The sequence below is a fragment of the Lates calcarifer genome, linkage group LG10 (genome assembly GCF_001640805.2).
Source record: "Lates calcarifer isolate ASB-BC8 linkage group LG10, TLL_Latcal_v3, whole genome shotgun sequence".
NCBI classification, from domain to species: domain Eukaryota; kingdom Metazoa; phylum Chordata; class Actinopteri; family Centropomidae; genus Lates; species Lates calcarifer.
The window spans coordinates 10,121,147-10,138,131 of NC_066842.1; the positions used below are offsets into that span (position 1 = coordinate 10,121,147).

Sequence of the window (16,985 nt, forward strand, 5' to 3'; positions counted from 1 at the left end):
GTAAACATTTTCCAACCCTTGATATTGTATCTGAGCTCCTCCTCCTCCTCCTCCTCCTCTCCAGTAATACATATATATGTGTTAAACTTAAGTACACTCTCCACAGGCTGGTGGTTTAAGTCCTTACCAGACAACATGCTCGTGTGGGTAGTTGTTGCACTTGGGGTTGTGACTGTGCTCGGAGTTTTATTCCGCTTTTCTAACTTGTTCCAGGATGTCCAATACATACTCACCATCTTAAAAACGAAGCGCTTCATCTTAAAATACATGCAGACTAACTACACCGTCCTGGACCGGTTTTTAGACGCGGCGAAGACTCATCCACACAAGCCGCTCATTCTTTTCAAGGATGAAACTTACACCTACCAGGACGCCGATGTTCTCAGCAACAAAGTCGCGCGAGCGTTCCTGCAGAGCGGACTCGTTAAAAAGGGCGACACGGTGGCGATGTTCGTCGGGAACGAGCCGATGTTCCTGTGGCTCTGGCTGGGTTTGGTGAAGATCGGATGTTCCGCTGCTTTTCTCAACTACAACATCAGATCCAAGTCTCTGCTGCACTGCTTCAACTGCAGCGGAGCCACAACTCTGGTAGCAGCTGCAGGTGAGAGTAGTTTGTTAAAATTACTTACAAAGAAATGCTGCTTTCATGTGAATGCTTCAGTAATAATAATGTATTGCTGGTGCTGTAATGTAACTGTAACTGAGCACTTTAAACCTTTGAGAACCTTCCTCTGCATTTAATCACCAATCTTTGACTACTTTTAGCAACATTTAAAACTTGTAATGGAATATTTTATATTCATCTTTGAGGAACCTCTTCCACCTCTGTGTTTGGTTTCATATATACTGGTACAATATTATATATAATTACTGGAATATTGTCACTGTTAACTATAGTAACATGATTAAACAGCATGATAATATTATAGCTGGTTGAGGTGGTTTAAGCTACTTTATAGATTGGTAGTTTATAAGAAAGCATGTGTTAGCAGGTCTGGTCTTTTCTATGTAAAATCTTGATGTGCACAGTAACTGTGCAGCTGTATAAACAGGAGTACTCATGTAGAGAAGTAATACCTCTGAATTGTTCTGAAGCACATAATGTCCTTGGTTACCTTTCACCACTGGGTGTCTCTTAGTATTAAAGGCAACATAAATGTTTTTTGGTTTGCATTGGTGCAGGACTTAAGGGCTGGATTTATGATCTGCAACATGTAACTTCAGCTCTGTTTGCACTTTTAATGATTGGTCAGAATCATTGAATTTCACGCTGAATTTTGTAATCATTTCCACTGTACTGGGTAAGTTTAACATATTAACACTACAGGAAACAATTGCATGAAAATTGTCTTTTTGTGTAAAGTCAACCTGACTGAATCCTGATAACTGAAACCCCGCTAATCTAATATTAAGAGTGTGGGACTTAAATAGATAAATTATTATCATAATTAATTATATTAAATGGTAACAAATGCTCTTGGTACCGGAGAAAGAGAGCAGTGGTAGAAAGAAACTGGAAATTTATTTAAGCTGTGCACTTGCTTGCAATCTTGAGGTACTTGTACTTTACTTGAGTATCCATTTTATGCTACTTTATACTTCTACTCCACTACATGTATTTGAGAGCTTTGGCTGTCTGTCACTTTTGTATGTAAACTCTTAATGTGCAAACACAAGTACTTCCTTGTGACTCCTCACAAAAAGCAGTGTTTACTTGTGGCCCCTTGTCATGTCTCAGATATCTTAAATGTTAAGATATTAATATTAATAGTAATACAGGCAGAAAAAGCATAATTTCTGCTGAAGATAAGAATTACATTTTTCAAAATATCTTTCTTAACCCTTAACACAGAGTTGAAGGATGCTGTGGAGGAGGTCCTGCCCAGTCTGCTGGAGCAGCAGGTCACTGTTTACATCCTTGCTGACAGCTGTGAAACTGCAGGTGTGGAGAGCTTCAAAGACAAAATGAGCCAGGCCTCCTCTGAGCCTCTACCCAAGGATTTAAGGTCACATCTAACTTTTCAGAGTCCAGCAACATACATATACACATCTGGGACAACAGGTAAGTCACCTCAGGTGCTAACGTGCAGAACTCTACAACAAAAAGGAAGCAGTACCTTCACTACATGCATCCTCTGGCTTCTCTTCATCAGGTCTCCCTAAAGCAGCAGTGATCCCTCATTCCAAACTGTGGAGCATGTCTTTTCTTCAGTTTGTAACAGGAGTGAAATCCACAGATGTGATTTACGTTAGCCTCCCTCTGTATCACAGCACTGGCTTCCTTGGCGTCACTGGAGCCATAGAGAGGGGTGGGTGCACTTTTGAATATTCTGTATTTATATTTTAACAACATCACTGATTCTGTTAAGGGATCAGACTACTGTTACTGTTGTTATTGTCTGTTATTCCATATTTTCCTTACTGTCAACAAATCCCATGAGTAAGCCAAAACCAAAAATGCATCAGTCTGTTTCTCAGTACTCATGAACTTGTGTGTGACTGCATACTTTGGATGCTGGATACTGTTGTTTTTAGCAGTCAAACAGTGGTAAATGATGAATTTGTTGGGGACTATTTTCTGCTGAGGTTTAATTCACACATTTGTGTTTAGGAGGAAAATAAACACACACACTACGATTACAAACAGATGTGAGGCTGGGCTGATCTTTAGTATATTTTCTGTCACAAAAACAAGTAAACTCCCAGGCAGCTACCACTGACACACCTCCCACCAGCTTAAGTCAGCTGTAACACCATGAGTGAAAACTGGTCAGCTACAATTCAGGGGTAAATGGTTAAAACATCCAACTTCTGTCACAACTGCAAATGTGACCAAACCTAAAATTAAATTGCATTAAAAAAAGTCCAAATCCTAAACATAGATTTTTCCAGGATCACTATGTCACTTTCATATGATTAATAGTGTTAAATAACATCCTGTTTAAAACCTGTATTCTTTAGCTCATTGCTCAGGGTCGTGGGGAGAGCATTAGACAAAAATGGTGCTATAAGTTGTACTGGCTCTGATAATGAAGGAACATTACACCCAGTGCAACGATGCAGCTCATTTTTTTTCTCTCTTTTTTTTGTAGTGTTAGGTCATTTTTCCACAGGTCACTTAGAGTTACACCCTAAAAGCGAAGCTATTTTCTGACACTGATAGAGTCAAGCTGGCCAAATCCCCTGCAACAGTTGCTGTAGCAACCAAGGACATAGCGTAAGACCCTAAGCATGTAAAAGATATGATAAACCAAGCCTCTAGGCGAGGGAGTGAACAGTGATAATACTAGTGTTCATAGGTGCATACACAAAGGTATTGCATAAAATATACAACATGACCTCAGGATAACGTTGGGATCTTCACATGTGTATGGATAGATGCTGTGGTCCCATGAAAAACATCCTATTCTTTCGGAAAGATGACCTTTCAGACCTGTAGTTTACTTATATCAGACATAAGCCACATGAGGCTTTCAGCACAGAAAATATTTTGTTAGTAGGTTCAAGTTATTGTTGGTTTTGGTCTTTTCATTGAATTTGTTGACAAAAATAAAACGGTTAAATATCGCCAATTTTATCCTTTATAATTGTTATCTTGTTTTGTGTAGGTATCACAGTGGCTCTGAGGAATAAATTCTCTTCCTCTCAGTTCTGGGACGACTGCAGAAAATATAATGTCACTGTCATACAGTACATAGGTGAAATTTTGCGTTACCTCTGCAACACACCAAAGGTTTGTACTGTGTGTGACATTAAATATCACCAGAAATAAAACATTTTTAAAAGCCAAAAAGCTAAATAAAATTATTCTTATGTTCCTATATTTCCTTTTATAACAGAAACTCAATGATCGAAACCACAAAGTAAGACTTGCAATCGGGAACGGGATCAGAAGCAGATGTTTGGAAGGACTTCGTAAGCAGGTTTGGAAACATTGAAATCAGAGAGTTTTACGGAGCGACAGAGGCGAATTTTGCTCTGCTGAATTACAGTGGCAAGATGGGAGCTGTTGGCCGATACACCTTCCTCCACAAGGTAGAAGTCCATGTTTCATTCTACATTATAAGTGAAAGGTGTTATGAATAAGCAATGCTGTTTTTCATTGTTTTGCAGAGGTTATTTCCGTACTCTATAATCAAATATGACGTAGATAAAGAAGAACCTGTGAGGGATTCATCTGGTTTCTGCATAGAGGCTTCCAAAGGTGCGTCAGTAGCAGGGCTGTAGGTACAGCTGCAGACTTCAGGTCATGTCTATTCAAATTTTTTCAGATTTCCTTTATGCTTCAAAACAGTGTAACCTCACACACACACACACACACACACACACACACACACACATTACATCTAATGACACTTAAAGATTACTTCTCCCGGATTCACTTTCCTCAGGTGAGCCTGGACTTCTGATATCTGAAATAACAGTGAGGTCTCCATTCACTGGTTACGCAAGAGACCTGCAGCAGACAGAGAAGAAGAAGCTGCACGACGTCTTCAAGAAAGGAGACACCTTCTTCAACTCGGGAGACCTGCTGCGCATCGACGAGGATAATTTCATCTACTTCCAGGATCGAGTCGGAGACACGTTTAGGTAAATTCAAAGTCAAATGCAGCTTTAAAAGCTGAGTGCATGCAGCCTTCAAAGTTATTTTTTTATTTGTTACCAGATGGAAAGGAGAAAACGTGGCTACAGCTGAGGTGGCTGACATCATCATGCTGGCTAACTGCATTAAAGAAGCCAACGTGTATGGAGTTAAAGTGCCAGGTACATTCTTAATCAGTCACCCATGTGTAGAGTAGTAGGTAAAAAGGCTCAGTCGGTGAGCTGAAGTCTAAGTCCTTGTCATAAACTTTGACCAATATATATTCAATTTCACGAGCCAACAAGGACCGCCTGAATGCATCATTAGTTTTAGACTCAGACATGTTGAGGAGGAGGAGCAAGTTCATCCTGACTTTCAAGTCCTCTTATGGACCTTTACCTGCTCAGAGGATCCGACCCTTGAACTTGGACGTAACTTATGCAAAGTGGCTGTCAGTCAATCAGTTAGTCAATCAATCGATCAGTCAGAGATAGCAAAGGGCAGACAGGCAGCAGAGAGGGCAAAATTCAAAATACAGCACGATAACCAAACGCCCCTGACGTCTGTCTGTATCATGTTGTTTTGCAGCGTTTGGGGTGAACCTGAGCACACATGAACTTCTTTGACTGACAGAAGAATTGATCTAAACAGAAGCAGCCAATTGTGGCAAGTGTCAGCAACACTTGGTGTTTATGTTGTTCAGCCTGGTTGAACGCCAACACCGATGTCTGACCAGCAGCTTAACTTCCATAAAAATTCTAAAAATGGAAGATTTGCAAAAGACAGATTAAGAAAATTATGATCAAAATTTGTTTCAGAGGCTGAGATATCCAGACTTTTAATGTGCTTCAAACAAAGTGCTTGTGCTATCATCAGACAGCACCTAGAATGCTGTTAAATACCAATTCATCCCCCTCAGGCCTAGTTTGACATCATCTGTGTTATTTTCTCCTCCAGAGAAACTTCACAGCTTCTCACAGCTCACTGGTTACACACGACTACTCATCACTAGTAAACTGATCTTAATGCGTAAAGTTGGTAGACTGCCCCTTTATGAGCAGTAAGGACAAGAGCACAGGTTATCATTTTGTCACTAAATGCACCATTATTATGTACTTTAAGTCATTAATGTTTTTACATCAGTAAACTCGTATGTCTTGATTTAACCTCCAGGTCAGGAGGGGAGGGCTGGGATGGCTGCCGTTACTTTAAGAGACGGACAGAAATTTGACTCTGCTGATGTTTTTAAACACGTTGAAAACTTCCTGCCAGCTTATGCAAGACCACGTTTTATAAGGATTCGGGTATGTTTATTCCACTCGTCTTATATTTCTGCAGAACATTTTGACAGTTCCTTCTGTGGTGTTTGGAGCATTAGTTTCATGTTTTTCCACCCTAGTAATTGATTGCACTGTGATTTGTTACAGAACTCACTGGACGTAACAGGCACATTCAAGCTTGTGAAGGTGAAGCTGGTGGAGGAGGGCTTCGACCCACATGTAATAACGGACCCCCTCTACTTTCTGGATGAAAAAGCAAAGGATTATGTCCCTCTTATGCTGGATATATTCAATGAAGTTACATTGGGGAAAATCAAAATTTAAAGTGATCTTAAAGGAAAAATCCACCTACTCACAGTATAATACACCACCCACCTGTGATGTTCAGTGCACTGAAGCGTTGTGATCTATCAGCAGTAATTTAATCCATTTCCGCAAATGGCTTTAATTCTCCTCCAGAGAACATGACTGATCCTGTTGCTCCGAGCTGTGAGATTAACATCCATTTAGTGCAGTTAGAAGAACAAAGCAAGTTTTTCCAGTTAAGAAAAGTGACAGCTGTGAACTTCTTGTTCAAACAGTGGCTTCTTGCTGTATTGTCAGTGTAGGAGCTGGCATCTCCCCCTTGTACACAATGTAGTTCTCTTTGTATGATTGTTGAGTGTCTGTTGTCACTTCCCTCCCTCTCTGTAGGTCTGAATAATCTGAGTAAAATAACTTGTTATGATTTTTCTGATCAATATCAAAATTTAAATTGCTCTTATTGTAAATATCTGTAAATCAAACCCCAGTTTGAGCATCAATCACAAATGTGTCTTCTTCTGCTTAAATATAATAAAATAAAGTGATGCAGTTGCTTTATTTAGGTCCTCCAATGTTAATTGTCATTTAACCCTACAGTTTGTTAAGTTAAGTGATTGTATATGTTAAAGTTAAAATATGGCTCTTACATCTTAAAATGGATTGAATATGGCCTAAACTGGTCATTTTTTTAAAATAGAAGTTTCTATAGAGAAATCAACCAGGTTCAGGTTCTAGGAGTTGATTTTTCTCTGACTGACTGGTTTGGATGAACCTTAAATGAACTACATGAAGAGTGCATTTAAAACAGACAGTGATAAAAAGTTGCTTTTTGTTGTTTGTCTAACTCAGAAAAAATGAGTCATTCAGCTCTACCTGCAGGATGTTCTGTTACCTGCTCTGTCAGGAGGCCCTGCTCACTGACAGTTGTTAGTTTAATGTGTTGGCACCTGTTAAGCCTCTGTCAGACTCACTCATATCAGCTCTGTTCTTGGTGTGTCTTCTCTAGGTGCAACATCTTTGCACCACATGCATAGTCTGTTCACTTAAAATGAAACATCTCTGCTTTGAATTAAAGTTGATTTAAAATGATTTAAAGAAAGAGGCCCTTGTGCTGGCTTTGTAACACGTTGGATTTAATTGCCTTTTACTCAAATTAACCACAGGTATATCCTTTTCAAGCACAATTAAGTGTTACTGATCAGTATGACCCAGCAGCTGCCAGGTTAGAAACTCCCCTCACCCCCTGTTTGGAAGCAGGATGACCCAGACTGTGGTGCCTCTGGAGCCCAGCAGTGGATCAGCAGCAGCGAGGAGAGCATGACAGGTAAAGACGTTTACTCATTTAGCACACACACAGAGGATGAAGCCGGGCAGCTCGGGCTGGGAGACCAACCTCATTAACCACAGTCTGTGAAGTTAACAGGAGGACCAGTAAGAACTGTAAACTTCAGTTTTAGTACTGAAGATGTGGAACCTGATGACACACACTGAACCATCCACTGTTGTCATGTTCTTCTCGCTTTGTAAGTCTTTATAATATATATATATATATATAATTTACAGCCTCTGGTCCTGTTCTTTTTTTTTCCTCTAGTGATTTGTTGTCAGGACAAAATCTTCCTGTCTCCTAGTGATCCTACGTTTTGCCAGTGCAGTTTTCTGTGTAATCGTGACTTTCAGCCTGGTTAGCTGTGTGGATTTAGCACTCAGTCCATGCCTTTGGCCCAGAGTGAAATGTTTCAACTTTTGACACTCATGTTCCACAGAGGATGAATCAAAAATGTTTTGATGGTGATCTTGACCTTTCACATTACAACAGTATACTCATCAAACTGCACTGTTTGTCAGTGATGCACCAAAGTTGAATACCACTCAGCTTCATGCGTCAGTCTTTGAAATTCACCACTTTAACATTATGTAATGTGACAAGAGGAAAAGCCTTAAACTCTTAACTAAAGAAACAGCTAACATCATTTTATCACAACCTAATTACAGTTTTGATTATCAGCTAATCATCTGTCTGCACTAAAAGCCAGTATTTCCTGGTTCTAGCCAGTTAAATCAATTAACACTAAAACCTACATGTAATATTTCTGGATGTTGGACTGTTGGTTTGACTTAACAATTTGAATACATGGCCCTTGGTTCTGGGAAATTATAAAGGGTGTTTGTCACTATATTCAGACATTTTGTAGACATTTAATTTTTGTCATGGGAAACTAAAATATAGCATTAAAAAAACAGGTCAGTAACATCTCTGCCAGTCTGAACACTGCCAGCTTCACCTCGCCTTCAAGTGCCTGCAGGACAACATAGTGTTGTAATATGTTTGTGTCTTTTCTGACCAGAATGGAAATGTGTGCGTGTGTGTGCCTATCTGTGGCTCCGCTCCTCCCCATAAATCAGCAGACAAATACAGTTCAGTTTGAGGAGAGTACGCCCACCACTTGCTCAGATTGCGGATTTCTAATGAGGGCTGCCATTTGTAGAGCCGCTGTAACACTTTGCCACTGTTGTTATTAACGTACACGCCCGGACTTCAGTCTTCTTGCTCTTGTTGGCACTTTAAGCCCTTTAAAAAATTACCTGGAATTATCACTTTTCTCGCTGTTAAAGGACTTGCACAAAAGGGGATGTTTTTAGAGGATAACAGAAGAACAATAAAACACCTGAGTAACATAAATATGGAGAGACATTAGTGTAAAATCAGTCCTGAGTGGATGTGGAGACACCCGATCTGGCAACTAGAAAACATTCCGGAATGAAGGAGGGGTCAGCGGGCCACAGTTGAGCACCGCCCCGGGTAGAGTGAGTGAACTTTGTCACAAATTTCACTGAGCTGCATTATTTCCACCTCCTCCGACTCTCGCAGACAGATGCGTCCAACTTAGTGCGCTCTGCAAAAATGTACATCTGGTTCACCGTCTTAGCCGGACTGGCTATTCTGTCCCTTTCATTCCTTAAAACACGTTCCCCATACCTCGGAGAGGACTGGGCTTACATGCTGAGGAGCATCAAACTTGGCATCAGGCTCGTCAAATACAAGAAAAACAAACCTTTTTACAGCATCTTGGACTGCTTCTTGGATGCGGTGAAGAGGCATCCCAGTAAGATCTTTATCCGCTTTGAAGGTCGTGACTATTCTTATGAAGAAGTGGATAAGCAGAGCAACAAGGTGGCCCGAGCCCTGCAGGCTGAAGCCCAGCTGAAGGAGGGGGACACGGTCGCCCTGTTTATGGCCAACGAGCCCAGTTTCGTGTGGACTTGGCTCGGTTTGGCCAAGCTCGGCTGTCCGGCTGCTCTGCTCAACTTTAACATCAGATCGAAGTCTCTGCTGCACTGTTTCTCCTGCTGCCGGGCCAAAGTGATCGTCGTCTCTCCAGGTAAGACGCGGTGAGGTGTTAATAAATGCGTCAGGGGCGCAGAGAAGAACAATTCTCCGACCTTTTGGTTTCTTCCACCATTGTTCCTTAAGCATGCTCGTCCCTCACAGGAGTGCAGAGTTCAATCGTGACCTGCTGCTGGTGCTTCAGTGTTTCCATTTAGTGCAACTTCAAGTGGTGGAAAACACATTTACTCAATTACTGTACAAAGTGCATTTTACTGAGAAAATGTTTGTACTTTTCAGATTAAAATTATACATAAACATATGATAATCTTATAAAATACAGCACATAGATAAACTAGTGTTCCCCAAACTGTTGGGGCTTATTATTACTTGAATAAACTGTGTCACTGGGGCCCTTTTCAGGTTTCACATGTCTGAAATGACTCTGGTGTGGGCAGCTTCACCAGAGACACATTTCCCTCCTCGGGAGATTTCATTCATTTTGTGCAGCTGAACTTTTTATTTGTTTTAGGGGCCAGTTTTCAAGCATCAGTAGCTTTACTTTTGATACTTTAAGTATATTCAGATGGTAAAACTAATGTAGTTTTATGTAAGTATAATTTTAAATGAAGAACTTGTACAGGAGTATTTGTTTTAGTTGTATTTTTACTTAAGAATCTTCTTCCACCGCTGGCAGTGTTATACTTTAACAAAACAAAGTTCCATTTGAGTTCTTGTTACTTAAACACATTCATCTGTACATTCTTCTAGAGCTGTATTTACCTTACAGGTAATGATTGTCTAGGCATGCAATTTACAGTCAATAGGAGATGACCTAAGACCATGATGCATCACTATCAGGGCCTGAGTGACCTGCTAATCCCATAAGAGCCCAGCTCCTCCCTCTCTGTGGATCTTTTATGTACCCAGTCACCTTAAAGTGTCCATCATTGGGTACAGGACACAGAGTAGTGGTTTCATTATATTTTCTCTTAAGCCCCAGAAACCAACCTGTAGTGCTACTTTACCTTGTATTTATTGTTACATAGATTTATTCAGGAAAATGGACCCTTTTGAACCAGCACAAACTGACATAATAAAATTATTTTAGATTTTGCTTCAGGGGTGCATATTACCAAACATATTAGCAGTTAACACTGATTTATTGTAAAGTGAACAGGGGGCATTTTTGCCTGGTTGATAATCCAGACTTGGTTGCTAAAGATTAAAGTACCTAGTTTGAGCCAGCTGCAGTACAACAGTAGCAAACACTCTGAACAGGACTGTTCTTTCTAATGACTCTAAATGTCTATGCAGGACAACTTAATAAGCAGAGCTGAGTTGGTTTTTGAACCAATCTAGATTACAGCACAAACAGACTGATATTTTAATGTTTCAGGTCACTACATACTGTCAGTAGTTATATTTTACAGTGCTAATCAGAAACTGCTATTTAGTGTTTTAGGACACATTTAGAGAACTGCATGATTTTGAAGTAATGGACATGGATAAGAATGTAGACCAGAGAAAGAGATCTTTTTTGTTTAGACAGTTCAGGAGTAATATGATGTCAGTACTGTATCTAGTCAGAACAAAAGTTTGAATCACTTTTAGTCCCGTGTGGTTTCAGTCATTGTGCTCTACATTCAGTCCTCAAGACTGAGTTCATCTGAGGAAACCTTGCAGTCAGAAAACAAGTTTCTCCATGCTGCCATTATGGTGCTAGAGTTTCACCCCTGAGAAATGCATACAGTTGAGCTGAACTTCCTGCACCATGTGCTCATATCCCAGTGGGATCTGAGGTAACATGATGCAGGCAGGCAAGCCTACATGTGCAGCATTGCGCAACAGAGCCCTCTTGACACGTTATATGAAGCTGAATCCTTTTCTGTATTTGCAGATCTGCAGGATGCCGTGGAGGAGGTTTTACCAATGCTGAGAGAGCAGGGTGTCAGTGTGTACCTCCTGTCAGGCAACTGCAGTGTCCAGGGCATCAACTCTTTGTCTGACAAGATCTCACAGGCCTCAGATCAGCCTCTGTCCTGGGCGCTCAGGGCCAACGTCCATATCAGGAGCACTGCTGTGTATATATACACGTCTGGCACCACAGGTACATCAGAAAACTTATCAGGGAAAAAGAAAAAAGAAAAAAAAAAACGGACAAAAAAGTTAAAGTGACAGCCATGGAAATTGCTCACTCAAAACTGCACATTAACTAACTATCTAACTAACAAACTAACATTTGGATCACTCTTAAGGGTATGACTATCTTTTCTTTAAATATGTGTTGTTTTTTTCCCAATTTCCTCTGTGTGAGAGCGATAGTAGAGAATCAGACAGGAAAAGCAGTAAAAGAGAGAAGGAGTAAACCTGTCCCTGAACCAGAATTGAAAGTAATATTGTAGTTACATCATACGTGTCTTTTCCACTTGGCGAATGGAGTCCTCCAGAGCACGAGTTTCTTTATTAAGTTGTAATAGGTCTAAGGGTTAGTGTGATCTACTGATTCTGATAATTCTGTGATGTTCCCCCCAAAAATATGAGATATGAAACACTCCCCTGCTGTAGACTTGAAAGGTGCCTGTACAATGTTTGTATTTTGCTCCTTAATGGTGGCCACAGTCAATGCAACACAATATGTATATTCATATCCCAGGTTAACTGATTGTTGTGGCCACTTGGGGGCAGCACAACAAGCTGTCAACATTGACATTGTATCACTTTATAATGAATATGGTGAATGTCTTAGCTAACAGTTACTCATATACACATCCAGCAGATAAGGAGTGCTTTTTTTGGAGTCTTGTTTCTGGCCACTTGCACCAACTCTTGAGGGAACTTTTTTGCTATTTAGGTGCTAAATGCTCCACTACATTCACCAGCTAGTCGCTAACTTTGACTGTTTGGTGCTAAGCAGGTAGCGCACAGTGGGTTTATAGAGGTATTTTTTTTGTTAGGTTTTTTTTTTTTTTTTTTTTGCTAAAAACCTGCCTGTTATGTCTAGAAACCTTTATGAGACCAATGAGAATGTGAGCCATAAAATGAGACATAATTTTATCCATTGTTGGTATAGAAATGTTGATTAGTGCAGCTTTAAAAGAAATATGCCTAGAACACAGTCTCTGAATGAACAGCAGAGAATTGGCTCATACTCTTACCAACTGTATCTGTTGTACTCTGAGGTAATTTATTATTCTTTGACCTTGGAAGGTTTGCCTAAAGCAGCTGTTGTCACCCATGAGAGGGTGTGGGCATCCTCCTTCATCCAGGCAGCATGTGGAGTCACAGCAGAGGACATCATCTACATCAATCTGCCTCTCTATCACAGCGCAGGCTTCCTCATTGGGACGATTGGAGCCATAGAGAGAGGTAATGATCCGCTTAATCCTCCACAGTATAAGAACAAAAGCATTTACACACCTGGTTTGGACACATTAGAGCAGATAAAGATAAAGGCTGTGTAATATCCTGTCAATTGCAGGTATAACCGTTATTCTGAGGAGAAAGTTCTCAGCCTCTCAGTTCTGGGATGACTGCAGGAAACATAACGTGACCGTCATGCAGTACATTGGTGAAACAATGCGCTACCTCTGCAACACGCCCAAGGTAAAAGGAATCCAGACCAACTTGTTGTTAAATAAATGAAGTACTGTTATAATGATGGAGATTTTCTGTTACTTATCAGAACTGATCTCACTGTTTGCAGAAAGACAACGAGAAGAACCACGAAGTGAGGATCGCCATCGGCAACGGAGTCCGGTCGGACATTTGGTCGGAGTTTCTCAATCGCTTTGGTGACATTAAAGTCAGAGAGCTGTATGCTGCCACAGAGGGAAACATCGGTTTCATCAACTACACTTCCAAGATCGGTGCAGTGGGAAGAATCAATTTTATCCACAAGGTATGCATAGGAACATGTCTGGTGTTTTTAGTCATGGTATTGATGTGGCTCTAGATGGTCAGTCCACCAGACTTTCAAAAAATACTGAATGGAATGGCACATCATTTTGTTCAGACATTCTACGTCCCAAGAGGATGAATCCCAAAAACTTTGGTGATCCTCCGACTTCTCCTTTAGCGCCACCAGCAGGCTCACAGTGGTGGTTTTGAGAGAAATGTCTTAACAACTATTGGACAGATTGCTTTGAAATTTGGTTCAGACAATAATATCCCCCCTCATTATACTTACTTAACATCAGCATGTTAGCATTTTTATTCAGAGTATGCTATCATTAGACTTCAGCTCACTGCACAGCTGGTCCTAAGTAAAGCTTCACACAGCCAGAAGCATCACAGCGGCTCTTGTTACACTAGCCAACTTGAACTTAAACAACTGTAGAAGTTAACCTTTTACAACAATGCACCTTTTTAACTGGTGAACCATTTATTTCTTCTTTCTAGTTTTTCTTCCCCTACACTTTGATCAAGTTTGACATTGAGAAGGAGGAGCCTGTCAGAAACTCTGAGGGTCTCTGCATTGAAGCAGCCAGAGGTGAGTCAATATTCTAGCCCAACACAAACCTGTGTAACATCTGTGTTTTCTTATTTCTCCTCTAGTCAACTGAAATAAAACTGACAAAAGTGTTAATTGGTATTATTAAGCAAAGATGTTATCACCTGTGTCTTTCTGAATTAAAAATAATTGGGCTTTGTATTGTTGGTTGTGTAAAACAAGCAACTTGAAGATGTGACCTTGTGTCTATGTGGAACTGTGATTGACACTCTTTATGTATCTTTGTGTCAGGTGAGACGGGTCTTTTGGTGGGAAGGGTAACTAAGAGGTCTCCCTTTGTTGGGTATGCTAACAACCCACAACAGACCGAGAAGAAGAGGCTTCGTGATGTATTGAAAAAGGGCGACCTGTACTTCAACACTGGTGATTTGCTACGGGTTGACCACGAGAACTTTGTGTACTTCCAGGATCGAGTTGGTGACACTTTCAGGTGATTTGTGACTCATTTTGTGTTGATTTGTTTTGTTTTTCATTCTCTCAAAAGATGACCCCATTTTGCAAATTTTCAGCAATGCACTATTTTATATTTCTCTGAATGAGAGAATTAAGAAAAGAAACCGTAGCAGTTTTTCTTTCATTCAAGTGTTTTACTGTGGTTGGAGCAGATTTAGACAGCTTAGTGTGGAAACACAGTAAGCTATCTTTAAGGTTTGTCTCAGTTCACTACCAATAAGCCAGGAATGCACAAGTTTTTCATTTGACATATTTTTGTTTCCTGTTTGTTTATTTGAAAGAACAACTGTGTCTGTGCCTTTGTTACAGATGGAAAGGAGAGAATGTCGCCACATCGGAGGTTGCAGACATTGTCACAATGGCTCATTGCATTTTGGAGGCAAATGTCTATGGTGTCAAAGTTGAAGGTAAAAACACTGTCTTAAATAGTCCTGTAGAAATGTTTAGAAAGGGGAAATAACCACATATACTGAACAGGCTTTCTCTGTATCTTTGATATTTTCTGTATGTGAATCAAACACTCATAAGGTCACGAGGGGCGGATCGGCATGGCAGCTGTCACTTTGAAAGAAGGAGAAGAATTTGACTGTTCGGACACCTACAAGCAGGTCGTCAACTACCTCCCAGCTTACGCAAGACCTCGATTCATCAGAATTCAGGTAACAAAAAAATGTATCTGCAATGCACTTATGTTGTATTTCATGCATCTGCAAGTCTTTGGCGCTTGTGTCAGGGGGAATATGGAACTGAGCATTATTGCTGCACTTCCTCTCAAAGCCCCCTACTTGATCTACCACAGCTTGCACTCTACCTCATTTGAATGTAACTAAACCTCTTTGCTCAGTTCAGTTTGCTTCCTACAACCAGACTCGCTGACTTAAGATTTCATTGTAAACTGTGACGGTCATCATATGCACCAATTTAAGCAAGAAGTTCATGTGTTAAAGGAATGCGCTGAGAAGACATTTTCTCTCTTGATACCCAAGGACGTGGTTTTCTCTATATAAGGACTTGTTCCCCTCACTTCTAGTTATAGTTTAATTAATTCACTAAAAGACCGCTAAACAAAACCTACATTGTAGCTAATTAAAATGTTAGAATGCTCACTTGAGTGGCTTTTGCTATCTTAATTTTGTTACATTGTTGTTTGACTCTATTCTATTCTTTTCTGAAACTTGAGCCTTTTTTGGATCAGACTATGCCTCTCAGGCAACATGCAAGCTGCCTTACTGTCTTGGTGGGAGTTGTTGGGGCTGTATGCAGCCTGTGAGGAAGACTGCAGACAGTACTCAGGGCTGAAAAGTCTCCTGAATTCTCTCCATTTTCCAGTGTAGAATCATTTGGCTGTTTATATTTACAGATCATTTTCCTAAAAAGATGCTGGACCTGATCATTAATCAAAGACATTAATTATAGGTGATTACTGGGTTAGTGCATTTTAATGCAGCAATTTATGTGGCTTCTTTTGGTTTACTAACCCTATTGTAGAAAGCATACCAATCACGTTAATCATATTTTATTTGCTAGATATGCCTATATAGAAATTTAAAAAACATTTATATTACTTGCTTGTGTGTATACAAGTAAATCCGAACCTTTACCTATGTTTGTCATTTTTATACAAGCTAATTGAGACCAGGGAGCTGTCTGCAAATGACTGGATGTAGTGGATCTGTGACGTCTGGCCGATATTTGATGTGCTTAATAAGATGGTGGTGCATCCCTGGTGTGTTGTTTTAAAACTTAAGTTGGACTGACAAGTTTCTAAACTTCACAAACTGTGTTTCGTAGCCCTTCCTGGAGATGACAGGGACATTCAAGATGAGGAAAGTGAAGTTGGTGGAGGAGGGATTCAACCCAGCTCACATCAAAGACCCTTTATATTTCCTGGATCCTGAGAAAAAGACTTACGTTCCCTTGACTGAGGAGATCTACAGAGCTATAGCTTCTAGGGAAATCAAACTCTAATGCATAAACTAAAAAGTAGCCAGTGTTGAACCAGATGACCCATATGTTTACAGAGATTTAACCGCTCACTGGTGGACCTTCTTTTTTTTTTTTTAACAGTCAACTAATCTCAGGGGCAGACTGACTTTGAAAGGTTTTTTTTTTTTTTTTTTTTAAATAACACAACTACTGTTCATCTCGCCAGTTTTGTAAACTTATTCCATAATGCTGACAGTATGTGATATACAGGTATGTCTCACTGCCACTGTTGTACTTTAATAATTAAACTCTGATTATCTTTTTCCCCGATTCTCACCATTTATAATCCGCCAGATTTGCATTCAATTTATTTAACCTACTTATGTCACATTGTACAATCTGCTGTGGGTTTATCAGTGAACCTTTGCACTGATATTATGCACAATCTTTGCTTTATCAGAGTGCTCATAGCTCATACTGTGAACCTACAGCTTTATTGTAAGAAAGGAAATATCTGAGTCTTAAGGTTGTTCTAAATGGTGGCCCTGAACGTCAAAACACAACAAACATTCCACAATATGCAATATTTCAAAAACATAT

At 40.1% G+C, this 16,985-nt stretch overlaps 1 protein-coding gene and 1 pseudogene across 1 annotated transcript; both read left to right on the top strand.

Annotated features, from left to right (window-relative positions):
• Positions 1 to 85: 85 nt before the first annotated feature.
• Positions 86 to 7,254, top strand: LOC108876664 (long-chain fatty acid transport protein 2-like; annotated as a pseudogene).
• A 1,351-nt stretch (positions 7,255 to 8,605) lies between these two features.
• On the top strand, positions 8,606 to 16,709 carry zgc:101540 (hsFATP2a_ACSVL_like domain-containing protein). Its single transcript, XM_018666323.2, has 10 exons — positions 8,606 to 9,548; positions 11,394 to 11,603; positions 12,704 to 12,862; positions 12,975 to 13,099; positions 13,200 to 13,394; positions 13,895 to 13,985; positions 14,238 to 14,436; positions 14,769 to 14,866; positions 14,988 to 15,118; positions 16,251 to 16,709. The coding sequence occupies exons 1-10, from the start codon at positions 9,071 to 9,073 to the stop codon at positions 16,425 to 16,427; spliced, it is 1,863 nt and encodes a 620-aa protein (XP_018521839.1). The 5' UTR covers positions 8,606 to 9,070; the 3' UTR covers positions 16,428 to 16,709.
• The last annotated feature ends 276 nt before the right edge of the window (positions 16,710 to 16,985 follow it).